Source organism: Panicum virgatum, chromosome 2N (genome assembly GCF_016808335.1).
Source record: "Panicum virgatum strain AP13 chromosome 2N, P.virgatum_v5, whole genome shotgun sequence".
Lineage (NCBI taxonomy): Eukaryota > Viridiplantae > Streptophyta > Magnoliopsida > Poales > Poaceae > Panicum > Panicum virgatum.
In genome coordinates, this window is record NC_053146.1 from 65056618 (window position 1) to 65074707 (window position 18090).

At 47.1% G+C, this 18090-nt stretch overlaps 4 protein-coding genes across 4 annotated transcripts; all 4 read left to right on the plus strand.

Moving 5' to 3' along the window:
• Positions 1 to 3831: 3831 nt before the first annotated feature.
• Positions 3832 to 9176, plus strand: LOC120658605 (MADS-box transcription factor 18-like). Its single transcript, XM_039936876.1, has 8 exons — positions 3832 to 4201; positions 6597 to 6675; positions 6750 to 6814; positions 7039 to 7138; positions 7243 to 7284; positions 7991 to 8029; positions 8111 to 8247; positions 8569 to 9176. Exons 1-8 carry the CDS (start codon positions 4017 to 4019, stop codon positions 8681 to 8683), a joined length of 762 nt encoding a protein of 253 aa, XP_039792810.1. The 5' UTR covers positions 3832 to 4016; the 3' UTR covers positions 8684 to 9176.
• Positions 9177 to 9309: 133 nt separating this feature from the next.
• LOC120658542 lies at positions 9310 to 13023 on the plus strand. The gene has a single exon (XM_039936801.1). The coding sequence runs from the start codon at positions 11294 to 11296 to the stop codon at positions 12821 to 12823; it is 1530 nt and encodes a 509-aa protein (XP_039792735.1). The 5' UTR covers positions 9310 to 11293; the 3' UTR covers positions 12824 to 13023.
• An 880-nt stretch (positions 13024 to 13903) lies between these two features.
• On the plus strand, positions 13904 to 14775 carry LOC120658635. The gene has a single exon (XM_039936907.1). It carries the CDS (start codon positions 14104 to 14106, stop codon positions 14557 to 14559), a length of 456 nt encoding a protein of 151 aa, XP_039792841.1. The 5' UTR covers positions 13904 to 14103; the 3' UTR covers positions 14560 to 14775.
• Positions 14776 to 16493: 1718 nt separating this feature from the next.
• Positions 16494 to 17058, plus strand: LOC120658645 (protein EGG APPARATUS-1-like). The gene has a single exon (XM_039936916.1). It carries the CDS (start codon positions 16559 to 16561, stop codon positions 16781 to 16783), a length of 225 nt encoding a protein of 74 aa, XP_039792850.1. The 5' UTR covers positions 16494 to 16558; the 3' UTR covers positions 16784 to 17058.
• Positions 17059 to 18090: the final 1032 nt, after the last annotated feature.

Below are 18090 nucleotides of genomic sequence, written 5' to 3' on the forward strand. Positions count from 1 at the left end.
CTTCTTACCAAAAACGTGAGGTCTCCGTCCATGATACCGAATGGAATAGAATGACACGAGACGACGACAGAATACTCCTTGGCATCCGAGAGACGCGCGCTGGTGCCTGGCGGCTAGCTCCTGTTGCCGTATGATCACCGGATCCGCAGATATTCCTGAAAAGCAAGGCTAGGAAAGTGCCCGGTTGTCTCTTCTTACATGTTCAAAAAAAGAGGGAGCAAGAAACGCGGAACACGTACAAGCAGTGTCTAGTGTACTACTGCTGTCGATCGACTGATGATATACGGATCCCTTTTCTGCCTCTGCCCCCGCGAACAGCACCATTTCCGGCTGCTGCATGCTTGCCGGATGCCAGTCCGGCGTGCTCGTGCTCCACGTGCGGTCCAGGCAGCCCTGGGGCTGGGCGTGGTCGTCTTTTTTTTTTTGAAATAAAGGGACGTGGTCGTCACGGTTTTTTTATTTTTTTATTTTTATATTTCCGTTTTTTACAAAAAATATATTTTCGATTTTGAAATTTACAGAAATATACCCCGGCCGCCCCGCTGTCGGGCGGCAGGGGCTTATTTGCAAAAGAAAGACGAAAAAAAATTGCAGACAGGTCCCTGGGGACCGCCGCCCGACCGCGGGGCGACCGGCCCCCAGGCCGCCCGGCTGCGGGGCGGCCGGCCCTTTTTTTTTGCAATTTAGTCCTTTTCGCGAAATAATTTCACATTTCTTCCCTTTTTGTAACTTTTTGCAGAAATAGACCATGGGGTCGGCGCTGTAATATGTGGCGCCGAGATAACACGTCTTGGCGCCACAGATCACGGCGCCGAGGTGCCACGCACGCACAAGCAATATAATGAATCTTCGAACCATGCACTATTCTTTACTGTAACTGCCCTTGTCACAAGAAGAAGGGCCCTGCCCCTCCGGCACCACCGCCTGCACCACCTGCAGTGGGTGGATACCGCGGAGAAGGCTCAACGCAGTTTGCTACGTGGGGGTACGGCTACTAGGACTACCTAGTGCTAGTCACATGCTGCATTGTTGTGTTTGTTGTGTTTTTCTAAATTACCTAAGACATGTTAGCTTAGTTCAGAATCTGTTTACCGTAGTTGCAACGGGTTCTGCCATGCCACTGCATGTCTGATGTGTGTTTTATTAACGTTGTATTATGATGTAATTCCTATGATTTACATTGTGTAATGCAGTTTTAATTTCTTAATTCTTACCGTTATATTTGATGTGTGGTTCACAGTATTCTAGTCTCCTGAAAATGTCTGAAAATATTAAAGGCAAGTTCGAAGATTCATTATATTGCTTGTGCGTGCGTGGCACCTCGGCGCCGTGTTCTGTGACGCCAAGACGTGTTATCTCGGCGCCACATATTACAGCGCCGACCCCCAGGGTCTATTTCTGCAAAAAGTTACAAAAAGGAACAAATGTGAAATTATTTCACGAAAAAGGGCTAAATTTAGAAAAAAGGCCGGCCGCCCCGCTGCCGGGCGGCGGGTCCCCAGGGACCTGTCTGCAATTTTTTTTCATCTTTCTTTTGCAGATAAGCTCCTGCCACCCGGCTGCCGGGCGGACAGGGTATATTTCTGTAATTTTCCAAATCAAAAATATATTTTTTTTTGTAAAAAACGGAAATAAAAAATAAAAAAATAAAAAAACCGCCGTGGTCGTCACTGCAGGCCTGCAGCTGCAGCGCAGGCTGTTGCTGGACTGGACTACTTTCGCATCGTCAGACAGAAAGGCAGGGAGAGAGAGAGAGGTCCTGCCTCTTGCCCGGGCCGGGCCATGGACAGTGGCGGGCTTTTTTTTTTTTGATGAAAAGCTGGTGGCGACGGGAACTCGGCCCACTCGGGGACCGGGGACGGACCGGGACCTGATGGTTGGGGCTTGGGGGGTGGCGACTGTCCGGGTCCCGGGATTATTATTCCTCGGCCGTTTCCTTCCCTCCGTGGCTCCGCGGCTCGCGGTGGGCGGTCGACGGCCGTCGGCCGTCGGCGGAGCGCGGTGAGCGGCTCGGGCTGGCCTGGGACACGACACGGCGCACTGCTACCTGGGCGAAATCGACTGGTTTGTGCACGTGCGCAGTGCGCTCGCTGGTTTCGACTTCTTTGCCGCCGTGCATCCCGAAGAAATAAATGTGGCTGGGATTTTTGTTTCTCTATATATGTGCATCCACGGAGGGAGGGGGAAAAAAAAAAGGAAAAGCGAGCGGAGCTGGAGGTGATCGCAGGAGAAAGCTGGGCTCATCCAGCACCGAGGGAAAGTGGGAAACACAGCCGGCCGGGGCGCCAGGGGGAGGGAGATGACTCCACGATGATGCTGAGCGTGTTTGATTGTCCGCCGCTATTTGCCACCATCTAAAATTCTATTTGGATCCAAATACTAAACTCTAGTACTAGTGTATTCAAATACGAGTGCTAATGGGGTGGACTAAAATTTAACTAAGATTTTAAAAAAAAATTAGCAAAGGTATAGATGCTAGTAGATGCTAAAGTTTAGCACTCAACTTTAATTCCTCCTAGCCTCCAAATAGACCCTAAGTTGCGGCGCCAAAAAAAAAAGCTGGACGCTGCTTGGTTGCTAGGAAACTTTATAACACCAAACGAAATACAACAGTTTTCTACTATGTATTTTCACGCCATGGGTGTGGCGCCGATTTCAGACTAGCAAATTAGGCGCCGTCTCACCAGCGGCGTGGCAGAGTGAGACCAGCAACCAAACATGCCCGTTGTCATCGCATTGGAGCGTCATCATCTCTGGTCTGTTTTTGTGTGGCTGTACCTCGAGCCCTTGGCCTAGCCAGTGATGGCTACACGTCACTAGCATACTGAAATTGCGAATGCAAGATCTGATAATTTTATTAACCATATTAGGATTTTTATTAGGCGTAGTACGATTTTTGTAGAAGTCTTTAGATGTAGACTTTGACAATATGTCATTAGTTGCTACGAAATCAATGTTGTACTAAAATATCTTTGAAATATGATTTATTGTTGTAACCTTTATATAGTGAGCAATGAGCATGCATAGATGTTAGGCTCGTTCGCTTTTTTCAGTTTAAGTCACAAGTTCCGTTACATCGCATGTTTAAATACCAATTAGAAGTACTAAACATAGATTTATTATAAAACTAATTTCATAAGTCGTGACTTAATCACAAGATAAATCTATTAAACCTAATTAGTCCATAATTTCTAATCGTGCATTAATTATACTTGATAGATTCGTCTAGAGCTCTAATTGCAACTTATACAATTAGTTTTATATTAAATTAGCATCTAAATATTCAAATTGACATCCGAACATTTGATACGACAGTTATTTTAAAAATTAAATGAATTAGCAGGACACCAATTAGAAGTTTGGTTTGGTTTTCTAGAAAGGGTATGACAGTTCCTTTTTCAGATAATAAAGAGAGAGAAAAGGAGGGAGGGAAAAGGGCAAGATACTCACTGACATGGGGGCCCGCACCCGTGTGGCCCATCAGCCAGTCGTCCTGCGGTGACGCCACGTGTCACACCCATCTCGCTCCCTTTGTACCCGACAGACATAGACCCGACCCCTGTAGCAAGGGAGACCATTTCTCACCGTGCGGTATGGCTACCCAACCGCACTCTCCGGGGCCCAGGCAGGGATCGACCAATCCCAGCCCCGCGTGCCTGGGCGAGTGCACGGGCACGGGTGCACTCGCTCGCCGGACCCACGGCCCCACCTCGCCTGGCCCGTAATAACGATCCCTGTCCCGATCGGACGGCTCAGAATCTTCCACGTGGCTCCGAAACCCAGATGTCCAATCAAAACACGACAACGCGACCGGGGAAACCACTGTGGTTTCGCCATACCGCTCCCCTCCCCATCTAAATCCGCCTTTCCCCTTCCTCTTCCTACCTCTTCGTTCCCTGCGCACCACTCGAGTCGAGAGCCACCTGATCCTTCGTTCCCCGTCTTCCTCTCTCCCGGCACGTTGCTCCTTCGTTAACGCTCGAGAGCGGGAGGGGTTAGGTGGGCAAGCGGCGGGGATGGGGCGCGGGCCGGTGCAGCTGCGGCGGATCGAGAACAAGATTAACCGCCAGGTGACCTTCTCCAAGCGCCGGAACGGGCTGCTGAAGAAGGCGCACGAGATCTCCGTGCTCTGCGACGCCGAGGTCGCGCTTATCGTCTTCTCCACCAAGGGGAGGCTCTACGAGTACTCCAGCCATGAAAGGTACGTACACCCGCTGCTTCGATCCCCTCTTCTTCCTGCCGGTTGCTATGATCGCCCGCTTGGGGTTTGAGGGTGCCGGGTGTGCTTGATGCTCCAATTGGGATCGCTTTCGTCTCCGATGGTCGGATTTTAGATGGGGATCGAGCTGTGAGAAGAGTTTTCAGATGCATGCATGTTTGGTTATTTTGTGCTAGTTTTGTGTGGATTAATTCGTGCTGCACGGACGAGCTGAGCTGCATCAAAGGTCGTTTCGATTACTTTGATCGTTGATTTCCTTTCTGGTTATGGTTTATGTACAGCTGCTGCTGCTGCTGCTGCTGATAGGTTGCTAGGAATTAGTTTTGGTGTATTCCTTGGACCTGGAATATGTCTGGCCGAAGCTGTAGGTGTGCACTGAAGCATGACTGGTAAGACTGGTGAACCGTGAATCCGTGATTGCTGATTAGCACATGCAAAGTAGGTCTCAGCTTCGAGGTGATTCACTAGTATTAAGATCCAACTTAAAAGTGGGGGCACGAGGTCAGAATTATTTCATTCATAAATACTGTGAAAAGGATATATCGGCTGCGAAATATAACTGAGATGTCATCGGTGGAAGTGTTCTGATCAGTGTCGATGTTTTCATCATGCGATTAAACTCTTCAGGGGCGAAGCCACGTTCACCTACCATGGTGCACTTGCACCAGGGTAAAGAAAATACTACCACTAACCAAATTCAAATTCACCATGTATTTTTATAAAATTTCACGTGTCCCTTAAGCAGTGCACCATGGTCAATTTTTAGCTAGCTTCGCCCCTGAGACTCTTTAGTGTCAATCTGGTGCATTTGAGCATGTCTTCTGCGAAAATAGACCACTGCTTTTGTCTTTTGAAATGCATAACGGGGTATTGTTTGTCAGTATTAGTATATTATATACCGTTCTTTGCTTCGTTGTTCCTTGTATTTGCAGCGGTACATTTATGTTGGCAATTTTCAGAAGGTCTGTGATACCCTGAACGAAATTCTATAGCTACAGATGCAGCTAGCATGTTGCATAAGAGATATCAGGAGAGCTGCAATTATTTATCTGAACATTTACAGAAACTTCAGAAGAACCATTTCACGCATGTCATGTCTTCGAGGCATGTATTATACATATTCGGTATTAGAAGTGCAATGCAAGCTGATAATGTTATTTAAACATTAGTTTTATCCCGTGACCCTTTCAGTACATTTCCAAATTTCAGTCCCTTTAGTAAATAAACACAACCATGGGTACACGCATGAAATCAATTGGATGCTTGATTATAGGAAAAATAGACCTTATGTTGTTAAAAAGTAAGATTCCATGAGAATAGCATGAGTACATCTTGTCCATGCAGCATATTCATCTATAACTTGATCAGTTTAGTTGAATCTGACTGACTGTTTTACTTCCCTCATTCTGTTATTATCTGTACCCTCTAACGCAGGACAAAAAATCTTTAGTGTTTCAACAAAAAATAGCAAGTTTAGCTTTTGCACAAAAGTGACATGTGCTGGAGGTAAAATGCAAACTCGACATGCATGTGCTATGGCTCGAATCATGGCTAAATTATATTTCATCCTTTTCTCTTAAAGAAAGTTGATACTGGCACTACTAGTTAGTGGTAACGAAAAAAGCTGCTGGGTTCCATATATTTTATAGGAAAAAGTATTTATAATGAAATAATTTGGTTTAAGCTCGTGCCAATTTTATCTTTGTGTCATGCGAAATGGTGCTACTGGTTACAGTGACGAATCTGAATTGAAAACATCAAATAGATTCAAAAAATCACCGTACTTGCTAATGCGTATTAACAAGTATTTACGAAGTGTATTGTCCTATCCTACTAAAAAAGATTGGTGGTAAGTCTGTAAGTGGTTATATCCACCTGATTATTGACAAAGCAATTGAAGATTTTGTTTGTGTAAGTAGCTTGCTACATTTATGTACTCATGACATGTTCTCACATTCTAAAACATCCTTTCTGAGGCCACGTTTGAACTATGTAGCACCATGAGTTCATTGAACAATAACCAGCTTCTCTGCGCATGTGATGACACAGTTGTTCCAGCCATGCGTGCATCTAGCTATACATGTTATTCAAGATTAACTGCCTGATGTTTCCTGCCAGTTCAGGATCAGGAAAAAATGCTTGCATGGATCTTGCATTCCTTAAATAGGGGGGAAATTAAGCCTGGGTCACCTTGAATATTGTGCATTGTGAATTTTGCCATAGTTTTGTCACTCAAGACTTATAATATACTGCACCTAGTAATATAAAGGTGCAAAAGAAAAAGGAAATCGTACCTGCCTAGTCACCTGATTATACTATGTTCAAATGAGACATCAATATTTGCTGCTGGAGCATGACATTGCTGTTTCTTATTCAGCATGGAAGGCATCCTTGAGCGTTACCAACGATACTCGTTTGAAGAAAGAGCAGTACTTGATCCAAGTATTGCAGACCAGGTATAATTTTGAAATATCCTTATCTACCAGAGACTATCGTTCCAGTAAAATCAATGTGATCCTTTTTGCACCAGGCAAACTGGGGAGATGAATATGGCAGGTTAAAAGCCAAACTTGATGCGCTACAGAAGAGTCAGAGGTATTTTAGACTTGCTTAGGTCTTGTTCGGTTGCAATGGAATCGAAGGGGATTAGAGGGGTTGGGAGGGATTAAATCTCCAACAAGTCAAAATCCCTCTCAATCCCTTCCAATCCCCCTCAATCCCCATGTGGAGGGATTAACAGAGCAAGGCCTTAAGAAGATCCTTATTCAGTTTACAATAACGGCTACTGACTCACTGTTTCTATCTATTCCCAACGGAAGGCAATTGTTAGGAGAACAACTGGATTCACTGACCATTAAAGAACTCCAGCAACTGGAGCAACAACTGGACAGCTCTGTGAAGCATATAAGATCAAGAAAGGTGAATCAATTGGGCAGTTGGTGTTATGGTGCATAGATATTCCCGTTTTATTTATTAACTTATTTGTCAATTATTATATCACAACATTATTTTTCTTGGTGCAGAATCAGCTCATGTTTTATTCAATTTCTGAGCTTCAGAAAAAGGTTAGTTACAATCCTTTTGATCCCTTTGTACATCGCACGTGTAAGCCACTAGGGAAAGTTGATGGTACAAGCACACTTTGCTAGAATTTGTGGAAGGAAAGTAAACTTTTCGGTCTCATAATGATGCACATGTTTGAGTAATTCAGTAAGATTAATGTATTTTTGATGTAGTTCATCTACAATCTGCTATTACCGTTCATTTGTTATGCTTAAATCTTATCTGAACATCTGATTTTTCAGTGTTTACAAACATTACATCATGCAACCGCTGTAGAACGCTCTAAAGCAGAATCAAGTTTTGTCTCTAGGGAGGTCTCATTTAATCAATGGAAGATTTGAATCTATGTATGAAATGAGATCAGCCTAAGATATATTCAGGAAATGCAAATTGTTTTTGAAGTGAGAGTCAGGCAGATGATAACCATCGCATTAAGGAAGAGAATGGATTGAATTAGTAAGGGGTTTGGGTTTGACTAGGAAACTGATCTCCAGTGCCCTCTTTAAGCTTATGAACTGTCCCATGAAATAGTGAAAGAAAAAAAGAGTCTGGAAAGGATATTGCGAAAAGCTGTTGGCATTTCAGCAGACTAGTGGTGGTACTGTAGCTATTCTGGCAACAAACCTGTATAAAAAATTCAAAATACTGAATGCTGATAATATATTTGTTATGACAGCATCTTACAGTCAACTGTCTTTGTTTGTGCAGGAGAAATCTCTTACAGATCAAAATGGTGTCCTGCAAAAGGTAGATATTCCTTTCTTATTTATGATAGCGGCAAATTTAGTTTAGGAGGCCAGACTCTTCTATTAACTGTATTTAAAACAGCTCATGGAGGCAGAGAAAGAGAAAAACAATGCATTAATGAATGCACACCTCCGGGAGCAGCAAAACGGAGCTTCAACAAGCTTGCCATCACCGCCGCTATCAACAGTTCCGGATTCCTTGCCAACTCTAAATATTGGGTATCATACTTCCATCGTCTTCAGTGTATCTTGCATCTGTGAACCTTCATTATTTTTAGCAAAGCATTGTCTGTGTTCTTTCTTCTGAGAGTCCCAGACTCCCAGTACGTTAGCTGATGGTGGACTGTGCTCTAGATTTGTCAAAAAGAAAAATGATGACTTAGTTCGATAATGTGCTGTCAGTCCATTAAGCATACCTGAAACCACCTTTATGGTTTCACTTTGCTATCTAAACATGTCATGTTACTGATGTTACACGCTTACACCATTAGTCCAGCATAATTACTTTATATCATATATCACTCGTCCTCACCATTGTAGGCCGTGTCAACCTAGAGGAGGAACAGTAGGGGAGTCTGAACCTGAACCGTCTCCTGCTCAAGTAAACAGCGGCAAGCTGCCACCATGGATGCTACGTAGTGTCAGTAACAGATGAGCTGTTCCTGATACGGTTCTGCGGCTGAACTCAAAGGCAACACACCGTCACCAACACCCTTCGGTGACCCAGGCATCCATACCAGCGTGATCCATCTCGATCCAGTGAATACCAGCATAGTCACTAATAAGAACAGGTATCATCAAATGCTTTACAGGGTTAATAAAGTCTGAAGCTCCTCTGCACCATCATATTGCGTTTTGTTCTCGCGTCTACTTTCTACCTTTTTTATTCTCCGATCGACAAGCTGGTGTACATCTAAAAAAGAAGCACGGTGTTAGCATGTGGTTGGAGGTCCTACCGCTATGCTTGTTTCCCCTGCCTGTGTATGCTTTAACGGAGATGTATGTTGTCATGTTTTCCGTGTTTTACACTTTAAACAGAAGGCTCTTCTCCCGGTAAGGGTAGAATCCTGGTCAAAGTGCCAAATGCGTAATTCGGTATCTTAGCAGTCTTAACTGCACGATTTCTAATAATGTTTATGATGGCCAAATACCCAGAGTCTAATGATGAGCTGGCCGAAGATGAGGCTGATGTATGGATCTTATGATGAAAATTGAAAGGATTAGAAAATTGAGTTCTTCTACAGCTACACCCACAAAATGGTGGGTTTATATGCAAAGATTATAGGAGGCCCAACTACCTATATGCGTTAGTGTTCTAGTTGGCCCTTTGACAATGAGACACAAAGCACGCAAGAGCGTCATGTCCTGGCGTCATATCCCTTGCGTCACCTTCCATTCACTTTTGAATTCTTCTTGACCAGTTTCGTCTGCGCCGCGACTGATACGCGCTTTGTTTAGTTTGCTTTGGCCTATTGAGATTTGGATCAGTCGCGGCATTCTTCTGTTTTGGCCTGGACGATAGTGCTCAGCTTTGGAGCTATGTTTAACGAATAGTTGCTCCGGTCTAGCTGCACTAACTAGCTAGGTGTCTCCAGTGGTTCTGGACTTGTGGGGGTACCTCTTGTTAACGAACTGGATGGAGATTTAGCAATTGAAGTCTCTCTTCCCCTGCGGACGGCTACATATTATTATCAAGCCTTGCGCTCCAACTCCAGGCACCCGAAGCTCCGACTGTTATCATCTCCTCTCCCAGGAGCTCCAACACTGACAATTCCGTGTGCCAATATGGAGGTTTGGTGCCAGAGATGCCTAGTGTTATTAAAAGTTAGCCCAGCGAGCTTTTCTTCGTGGAGCTTTAGTGCCGAGAGCCAGTGGATACCTTTTCCCTGTGTTTTAAAAGAGAGAACAGTCACTACTAGCTGCATGGTGGATCCTTCGTGGCAATTTGTGACCTTTCCCGCGTAGGCCCTCTACTAGTGGTTGTCTCTTTTACTTTTATAAAGAAAAAAATATTGTCACACCATTTGGTCCTTTATCGACCACCCCCACACAGTTGCACGGCCTATGCAAAGTGCCGAGGGATGGCAATTAATCCTGGGGATGGTAAGGAAGCTTCTACTGAATTTTTTCTCAAATACGTTGGAGAGCTGTCCATCATTATATTATTAAGAAAAAAAAGGTTATTCACAATGCAGGTTACATGCAGTTCCTTATACTTTTTTTTAAAAAAAAGGTAGGAGCACTACCATATCATATAAGGAGAAGAGAGAGTTCAAGTCTTAGTTCCTCACTGATTACACATGCAAAATAGACTATCTGGATTGAATTAGGACACGTACAACGGGTCGGCGATTCCCGTCGACATGCAATGTTTTTTTGCAAAAAAAAAAATCCAGATAGGAGCGTCTACGGCCCAGTCGTCTCTCCATTCATCTACGGCTCCGTGCTCGTGCTCCCAGGCGAATCGTCGACGAAGGCCCCCGTTGTACGGCTTGCTGCGGAGAGACGGCGGCGATGAGGATCCGTTGCGCGCGCGCGGCTGGGGGGAGGTGGATTTGTTTTGGCACTAGGTTCGCTTCTCCTCCCGCGAAAACTCTCTTCCTCCTGCTGAAATACTCCCTCCGCCTCAATTGGTCAGTTCACGCCAGTTCTATCCCTACCAAAAATCTGAGCATACGTGCCTCAATGATATTAGATTAGAAAATGATGCTATTCAGCCTCATAAATTTTTTTAATATTGCCAATTTTGATTTTGCTGTATAGACCATTTACCATGACTGTTGTACTGTTTAAGTTACTATGAGTGCAACATTGATTATACTTTTGATTATACGTTTTGGGCCAAGACAAAATTAGAGCTGCATGACCAATGCAATGGTGACTTTATTATTATATCATATCATGTATTACTAAGACCATTTCATACACACACATGTTTATTTTAATAGTCGTACGAATTAATTTAATGTATTGTTCATTCTCTCATGTATGCAACAATGTGGCTACAAAGATCAATTTATGCACTAGATCACCATAAGTTTGTGTGTCAAAATCTGAATTAATCATCTTGCAAACAGTCAAACAGACAACTCATTGTACAAACTGTCTGTTCAGTTATCTGTTTGTGACAAAAAACAGCTGTTGTCAGCACTGTTGTACATGCCCGCTGCTGCAACAATCCAAAGGTCTGCTTGCTTTAAGAAAATTGGGAATGTAAGCCCCATGAAACCCGCTCCGGGAGTGACAGTTTCTTTTAAGTAAATTAATGTGCATATGTGTCACCAAACACTCAGCATTCTCAGCAACGTTACCGGCAGCCCCATTCCACTTGCTTTTTCACGAATCATCACTTGAGATGAGAAGAAACTCTGCATCTCGCATGGCCATCGCTGGGACGGCAGCAAGGAAGCTTCTGCATGGCGGCGCCACCGTGCGAGGCGCCGCCGACGTGGGCGGCATCAGCTTCGGCCTGTGGGAGCTGGTCACGGGCTTCTTCGCCAACATCCTCGACTACCTCTTCGCCGCTCTCGCGGGCGTCGCCCACCTCCTCGTCCTGCCGCTGGAGTTGCTCTGGCAGTGGCTTGTTACCGCCGCCGCCGCCGCCGCGGGCGCCATCAGCTCAGGCCTCGACGGCCTGTGGCAGCACCTCACGGGCTTCTTCGCTGGGATCTTCGCAGCCCTGGCGAGCGCGCCCCACCTGCTCGTCCTGCCGCTGGAGTTGCTCTGGCAGTGGCTTGTTACCGCCGCCGCCGCCGCCGCCGCCGCGAGCGCCATCAGCTCAGGTCTCGACGACATGTGGCAGCATGTCACGGGCTTCTTCGCTGGGATCTTCGCCGCCCTGGCGAGCGCGCCCCACCTGCTCGTCCTTCCGCTAGAGAAGCTCTGGCAGTGGCTTGTCACCACCGCCGCCGACGCCGCGGGCGCCATCAACGGAGGCCTCGACAGCCTGTGGCAGCACGTCACGGGCTTCTTAGCCGCCCAGGCGGGCGCGGCCCACCAGTTCGTCCTGCCGCTAGAGACGCTCTGCAAGTGGCTTGCCACCTCCACCGCCGGCGCCACCGGCGCCATAAGCTCCGGCCTCGACGGTCTGTGGCAGCTCGTCACGGGATTCCTCCCCGGAATCCTGGCCCACCTCCCCGCCGCTCTCGCGGGCGCGGTCGACGAGCTCGCCCAGCGGCTCGAATCGCTCTGGCAGTGGCTCCTTACCAACGCCGCCGACGCCGCTGGCGCCATCAGCTTCCGCCTCGATGGCCTGTGGCAGGACGTCGCGGGCGTCTTCCCCAAAATCTACGCCTACATCTTCACCGCTCTGGCCGGCGCGGCCCACGAGGTCCCGCAGAAACTAGACGAGCTCTGGCGGTGGCTCAAGGCCGCCGCCGCCGCCGCGCTCCCGTTCGTGCTCGCCGCCGCCTTGGTCCTCCTCCTCGTGGCGCTCGTCTGGTTCTGCTGGCCGATCCTGTGCGCCGTCGGCAGGGGGGTCTGCGTGGCGCTCGTGCACGCCATCTGCCACCTCGTGTACGGCCTGTACTACATCGTCGTGGCCGTCGGCAGGGCTCTCTGCAGGCTCCTACCTCGCTGCGCACAGTGCCTCCATTTCTGCGCCACCATGAAGGCCCCGGGCGCCGGCGGCATGCCGATATCGCGCGCCGCGTTCGTGGCGAGCCCGGCGCTGTACTTCGTAATCCTCCACGCCGCTGGGCCCGTCGTGGCCTCCGCCGTTTTCTGCACGGTAATCGTCGCCAGGCTCGTTGCTGCGCCCGTCGCACAATTTTTCCGCGTCTCCGGCGTGGCCTAAGCACGAAACTAATGCGTGGATCGGTGGATGTCGTTGCAGTGATGAGCACTGAGCAGTGCGATCAAGTATATGAGTTTACATGGTGGATGTGTTTGCAACCATCATACCTAGAATGGCAGCAATGCAAGAAGTTCTCCTTCTCCATTGCATCATTGATCTGACAATGTACTTTCAAAATGTGGTCTGCGTATGTGTGCCAATTGTTGAGTGCTCCAGGCTTCAGTAGTTAGATGGCTGATCTGAGTACTCCACAGATCGGCTGAAGTTACCGTTCGTCCTCCTCTACCACCAGTCCACCACTACCCGGTCTGGAGGTCTGCCTGCTTGGTGCTTGATCCTGCCTGCTCCGCCGCCGCCACACCCCATGCCTGTCATAGCGAGCCACCTCGATGAACCCAATCCTCCTCCTTGCTCATGTGGTCTCATTTTTCATTTCAACGAGCTTCTTCCGCTGCCATTTCCCTCAGGCCTCAACCTCAAACACCACCCTCTCATAGTCCCATGTCCTCCTGCTATCTCACTCCAATTCTAGGCTACTGCCCGCGGCCTTTCCTCAAAATTTTGACTTGTACAACTGTATTTTCCTGAAATCCAATGGTTTTCGTATATAAAATACTCAGACGTAAGTTAGCGCTCCCGTCAGAATATACCAAATCAAAACAATGGAGTGCCTCTCTATAAATCCATTGTCTTGAACACTAGTTGACAACAAATTGCAAAAAAAAAGTTCTAAAATTTCAAACACATTGCAAAGTCTTTAAGACATGACACTGTAGATATTTATTTTGTAATAAAAGTTGAAACGGATAAGCTTCGCAACGATGCAAACCATAGGGTGAGGAGCAGTATATGTTTTTCTTTTTAAAAGAGAGTAAAGGAGTCACTCCATAGCATGGAGTAAGAGCAAGGCAAATGGCATATGCCGACTGCCGGCGGCAAGAAGGTGTCTTGGTTGTGGATTCTATAGTTAGTTAATGCAAAGCAGAGAGCACTAGCTTTCGCTAGTCGGCTGCTCCCTTCTCTCTGATTTCTCTCTCTTCCACGTGGGAACTCAATTAGCTCTCGGTCTTTTATAATACTTGCTCTAACGTGGATTCTTTGTCGATATCGGTGTCACCTTTTCCCCACTAATCCAGCGATTCCCTCCTACTACTTATCAAAAATCTTGTCTCGCAAGTGGTTCCTTGGCTGAGCCGGAGCCGGAGCCAGAGCCACAGTGTCACAATTCTGAATTCACACACACAGACGCCTCTCTCCGCGAAGCTGCGGCGAGGGACGCCATGGCTTTCCCAGTGACTCCGGCGAGGAAGCTGCTCCTGCCAGGAAGGTCCGCCGTGGCGCGCATGCGCGCCGCCGCTGGCTTCGACCTCATCGGTGCCGGCGACTTCTTCTCGGGCCTGTGGCAGCTCATCAAGGCGAAGGTCGCCGAGCTCGTGGCCTACCTCGCCACCCTCTTCTCGGCGCTCGCCAGGAAGGTCGACGAGCTCCTCCCGCCGGAGACCCGCTCGGAGGCGCTCCGGCAGTGGCTGCACTTCGCCGTCACCGTGGCGCTCCCGGCCGCGCTGGGCGCCCTCGCGCTCCTCTGCGTCGCCCGATGCTGCTGGCGCGCACGCGGAGGCCGCCGGCTGATGGTGGCGCCCGGCCGCGGCGGCGCGCGCATGCCGCGCGGCGTGTTCGAAAGCAACCCGCGGATCTACTTCCGCGACCTCCGCGCCGGGAAGCCCCTCGTGTATTAGCGCGTGCGCGTCCTCGCCTACCTGCATTCGTGTGTATACGTACACGAGTGCGTGTACGAATGGTTTAGTGTGTGATGGGGAAAAAACGTACGTGTGAGTCGTATTTATTTGGTATTGTAATGTCGTGGTCTTATGTATTGCTACTGTATTTCACGTGTATTTGGTATTTTGGTATTGGTAATAATGAACACGAAGACATCTCGCTCTGTGTTTAAATCGTACGCGCGAATTGGTGGTGAAGGAATCTGGATGGGATCATGGGAGCTGCAGGGCTGCAGCCATCAGCCAATTGGAGGGGTTGCTTCGGAGTCCTCACAGTCACGGCCGACCCCAGATGGTGGGTGGCCGGCGCGGCAGCAGAGCCAGCCCCCCGAGCTGCCCGATGGGTAGGGACACCGGCGGCGAAAGAAGATGTTGTCACCTCCTTTTAGCATCTTTTCTTTTCTTTTTTAGATAATGTAGCACCTTTTCTTTTGGGTGACATGATATGATTCTCGTTGCTGCTGGTAGTCAAGGTCGTCGTCCCGTATCGTTGCAAGTCTACACATAGGTTAAGGTTGCTAGTGCTAATAGGGAGTTTGATTTGGTTGTTGATATGATGTTTTAGTGCGGTGGAGGGAAAAGTTTGGATTGATGTGGAACCCTTAGCACATACTTTGAAACAAGATCGTACCTTACATTACATTCAACCGAAAAAGAGCAATTCAAGTTTGTAATTTCAAATACTTTTAGAATTTTACCGAATAAAATGTTCTTCTTTTTTTTAGGGCACGAATAAAATGTTCTTTTGTCCCTTCAAAATGGCAACGGCTGAAACAGTCAAAAAATTTCGAGGCCCATCTTCGATTTCCAACTGTAGCAGTACATGGAGAAATCAGGAATTTTTTAACGAATTTTTTGACTCATCGATGTACATGGAGAAATGTACATCGAAGGTAATATTAAAAGAAAGTTACAATCTTATGTCACCAAATGGAAAATAGCAATAAAATTTAAAAAGTAATTGATTCTAGCACTCTCATCTACGGTTTGCGCCGACCCGCTGCAAATCCTAGATCTTTCCTTCCTTCAGTTTCAGGCATCGTTTGCGCTGGTAAAATTTTTGAAATAGAATCTTTGCATATTTAAAGTATTAAATATAGACAAATCACAAAACTAATTACAGAATTCGTCTGTAAACTACAAGATGAATCTAATGAGCCTAATTAATCTATCATTAGAACATACTCCCTCCACATTGGTAAAAGAAGTCGTTTAGGACAGCGACACGGTCTCCAAAACACAACTTTGACCTCTTAATTTTAAAAAAATATTTTTAGAAAAGTGATATACGTAAATATTTATGAAAGTATTTTTCAAGACAAATCTATTCTATAATTTTCACATTTGTAAAATCAATAATTTAAAAGCTATTGATGATTTATATTCCCAATGTTTGACCCAAACCTTATCCAAAACGACTTCCTTTACCAATATGGAGGGAGCAATTATTATAGCAATTTAGTATTTAATCATAGCCTAATTAGGTTCATTAGATTTATCTAACAATTTACAATGAAATTATATAATTTTTTAATTTTATATAGATTTAATATTTCATACACATAAAATTTTTTTTTGATATGATATATTTTGAATTTTGCAACCAGACAAGGCCTCGGTCTCGCCTGTATCGTCTGTCATGTTGCCTCGCCGTGTACAAGAGGAGAGCCGTCTATCCGTACAGTAAAAACATCCCATCCCATCATGGTGACTCGAGTCGCCCGGACGGCACGGTAAAACTCCACGTAGGCCTGCTGCTCGTTCGGACACGTAGCTAGCTCCCAACGCCATCATCCACCGGCGACGACACGCGTACAACGGCGACCATGGCGCCCCGGCTATATAGAGAGAAATCCAGAGAGGCCGAACGGGGCGCACACAGCTTCTTCCGATACACTTCTCTTCTGATCACTTCCGTCGCAAGCCAAGCTCCGAGCAGAGCAGTGAGGTCGAAGCAATGGTCACCCCCGCGATCATGACGGCGCCCGGCGTCGCGGCCGTGGGCGCCCTGTGCGCCTACTTCCTTTGGCCGGCGGCGCCGGCGGCCGTGGCGATGATGAAGGCCCCGGGCACCGGCGGGGCGCTCATCTCGCGGGCGGCGTTCCTGGCGAACCCGAAGCTCTACTTCCACATGCTCCGGCACGCCGGGGTCAAGGCGGTGCTCGCCGCCTTCGGTGCGTGACGACAGCACCGTGTGTGTTGCTAGTGGACCTCTAGCTGTGTAAAATACTCTTGGTACTGATCGACGAAGAAGTTGCAGCAGTAGGTGTAGGTGTAGGTGTAGGAATCCATGCTGCTTATTATGTGGATTGTATCAGTACAGTACTAGCTTGCCAGTTCCCTAGCAACTTACTAGCTCTACTGATCACTGATTCGAGCTGCTTCTGCTGTGTGTGTGAAGCCATGTTTCGTGCCGACCTCTAATCAGAGCTGTATATGCATGCCCGTGGTATGATATGTCCACGAATCTTGCTTGTGTGTGTGCGCAAATTGCGCTTTGCAACAAAACCCAGATCGGTTTTGCCAAAATGCCAACCACATCTAGGACTGAATCTGGCTTAGAGCAAGACTTTGCAGCTCATCTCTCATCCCACTTGTGTAAAGAATCTTTGCAGCTCATCTCTCATCCCACTAGTATAGTGATTTAGCTCACCATCATTAATATATGGCTCATTTGTCTATCTCACAAAATTTTTTGGTTCTTGTGTCCAAACTGGCTGTAAGCTAACAGCTTACTCCTCTTCTCTCTCCACTTCTCTCTTCTCCACCTAAGCATTCAACTTGTTTTTAGTCCATCATAATACTTGCTCTTAGAGCAGGTACAATAAGGGTCTATTAGTCCGTCCATGTCAGCAACAGTCCTATGTGGATGAGAGAGAAATGAGGTGAGAGAGTGTTATGGGCTCTTATATAAGAGACGCCTCCAGCACGAGAAACAAAGCACAATAGTCGATTTTGGAGCCCAACCTATCTCTTGCGCACGCATTTCATGAGTTTTCATTTATTTTGTATGTAAAAATTTAATGTTCCTATACCTCATAAGATACAATCTAAAAGATAAGATTATTGCAGCATAGGTCTCCAAGTGGTGTCTCTAGATGACATAGAAGAGGCTTAAAGCCCCTCTTATTACCCTTGCTCTTAGAGCAAGGGCAATAGTCTCAGCCAACTGCGGGCTGGGAGGGTGCCAGCGCACCATGCGATGGAGGCGGGCCCACCTGCTATTTAATGCAGCTCTGCTCAACCAGCCAGCAGCAGGCGCTTGCATCTCCGCCGGTTAAGAGCGGGCGCGTCGCAAGTCGCCCGTCCAGCTTTCTCTCTCCGTTTCTCTCACTTCCACATCAGATTTCGCCGGTATCTCGCCCATTAGACGGACTCCAACAACACGAGGCAAAATGTGGGATGCATTCTATCGTTTGCATTGCGCACAATGGACACGTCGCCCACACAAAATTGGTCGTCTCCAACAACACGAGGCAAAATGCCGGT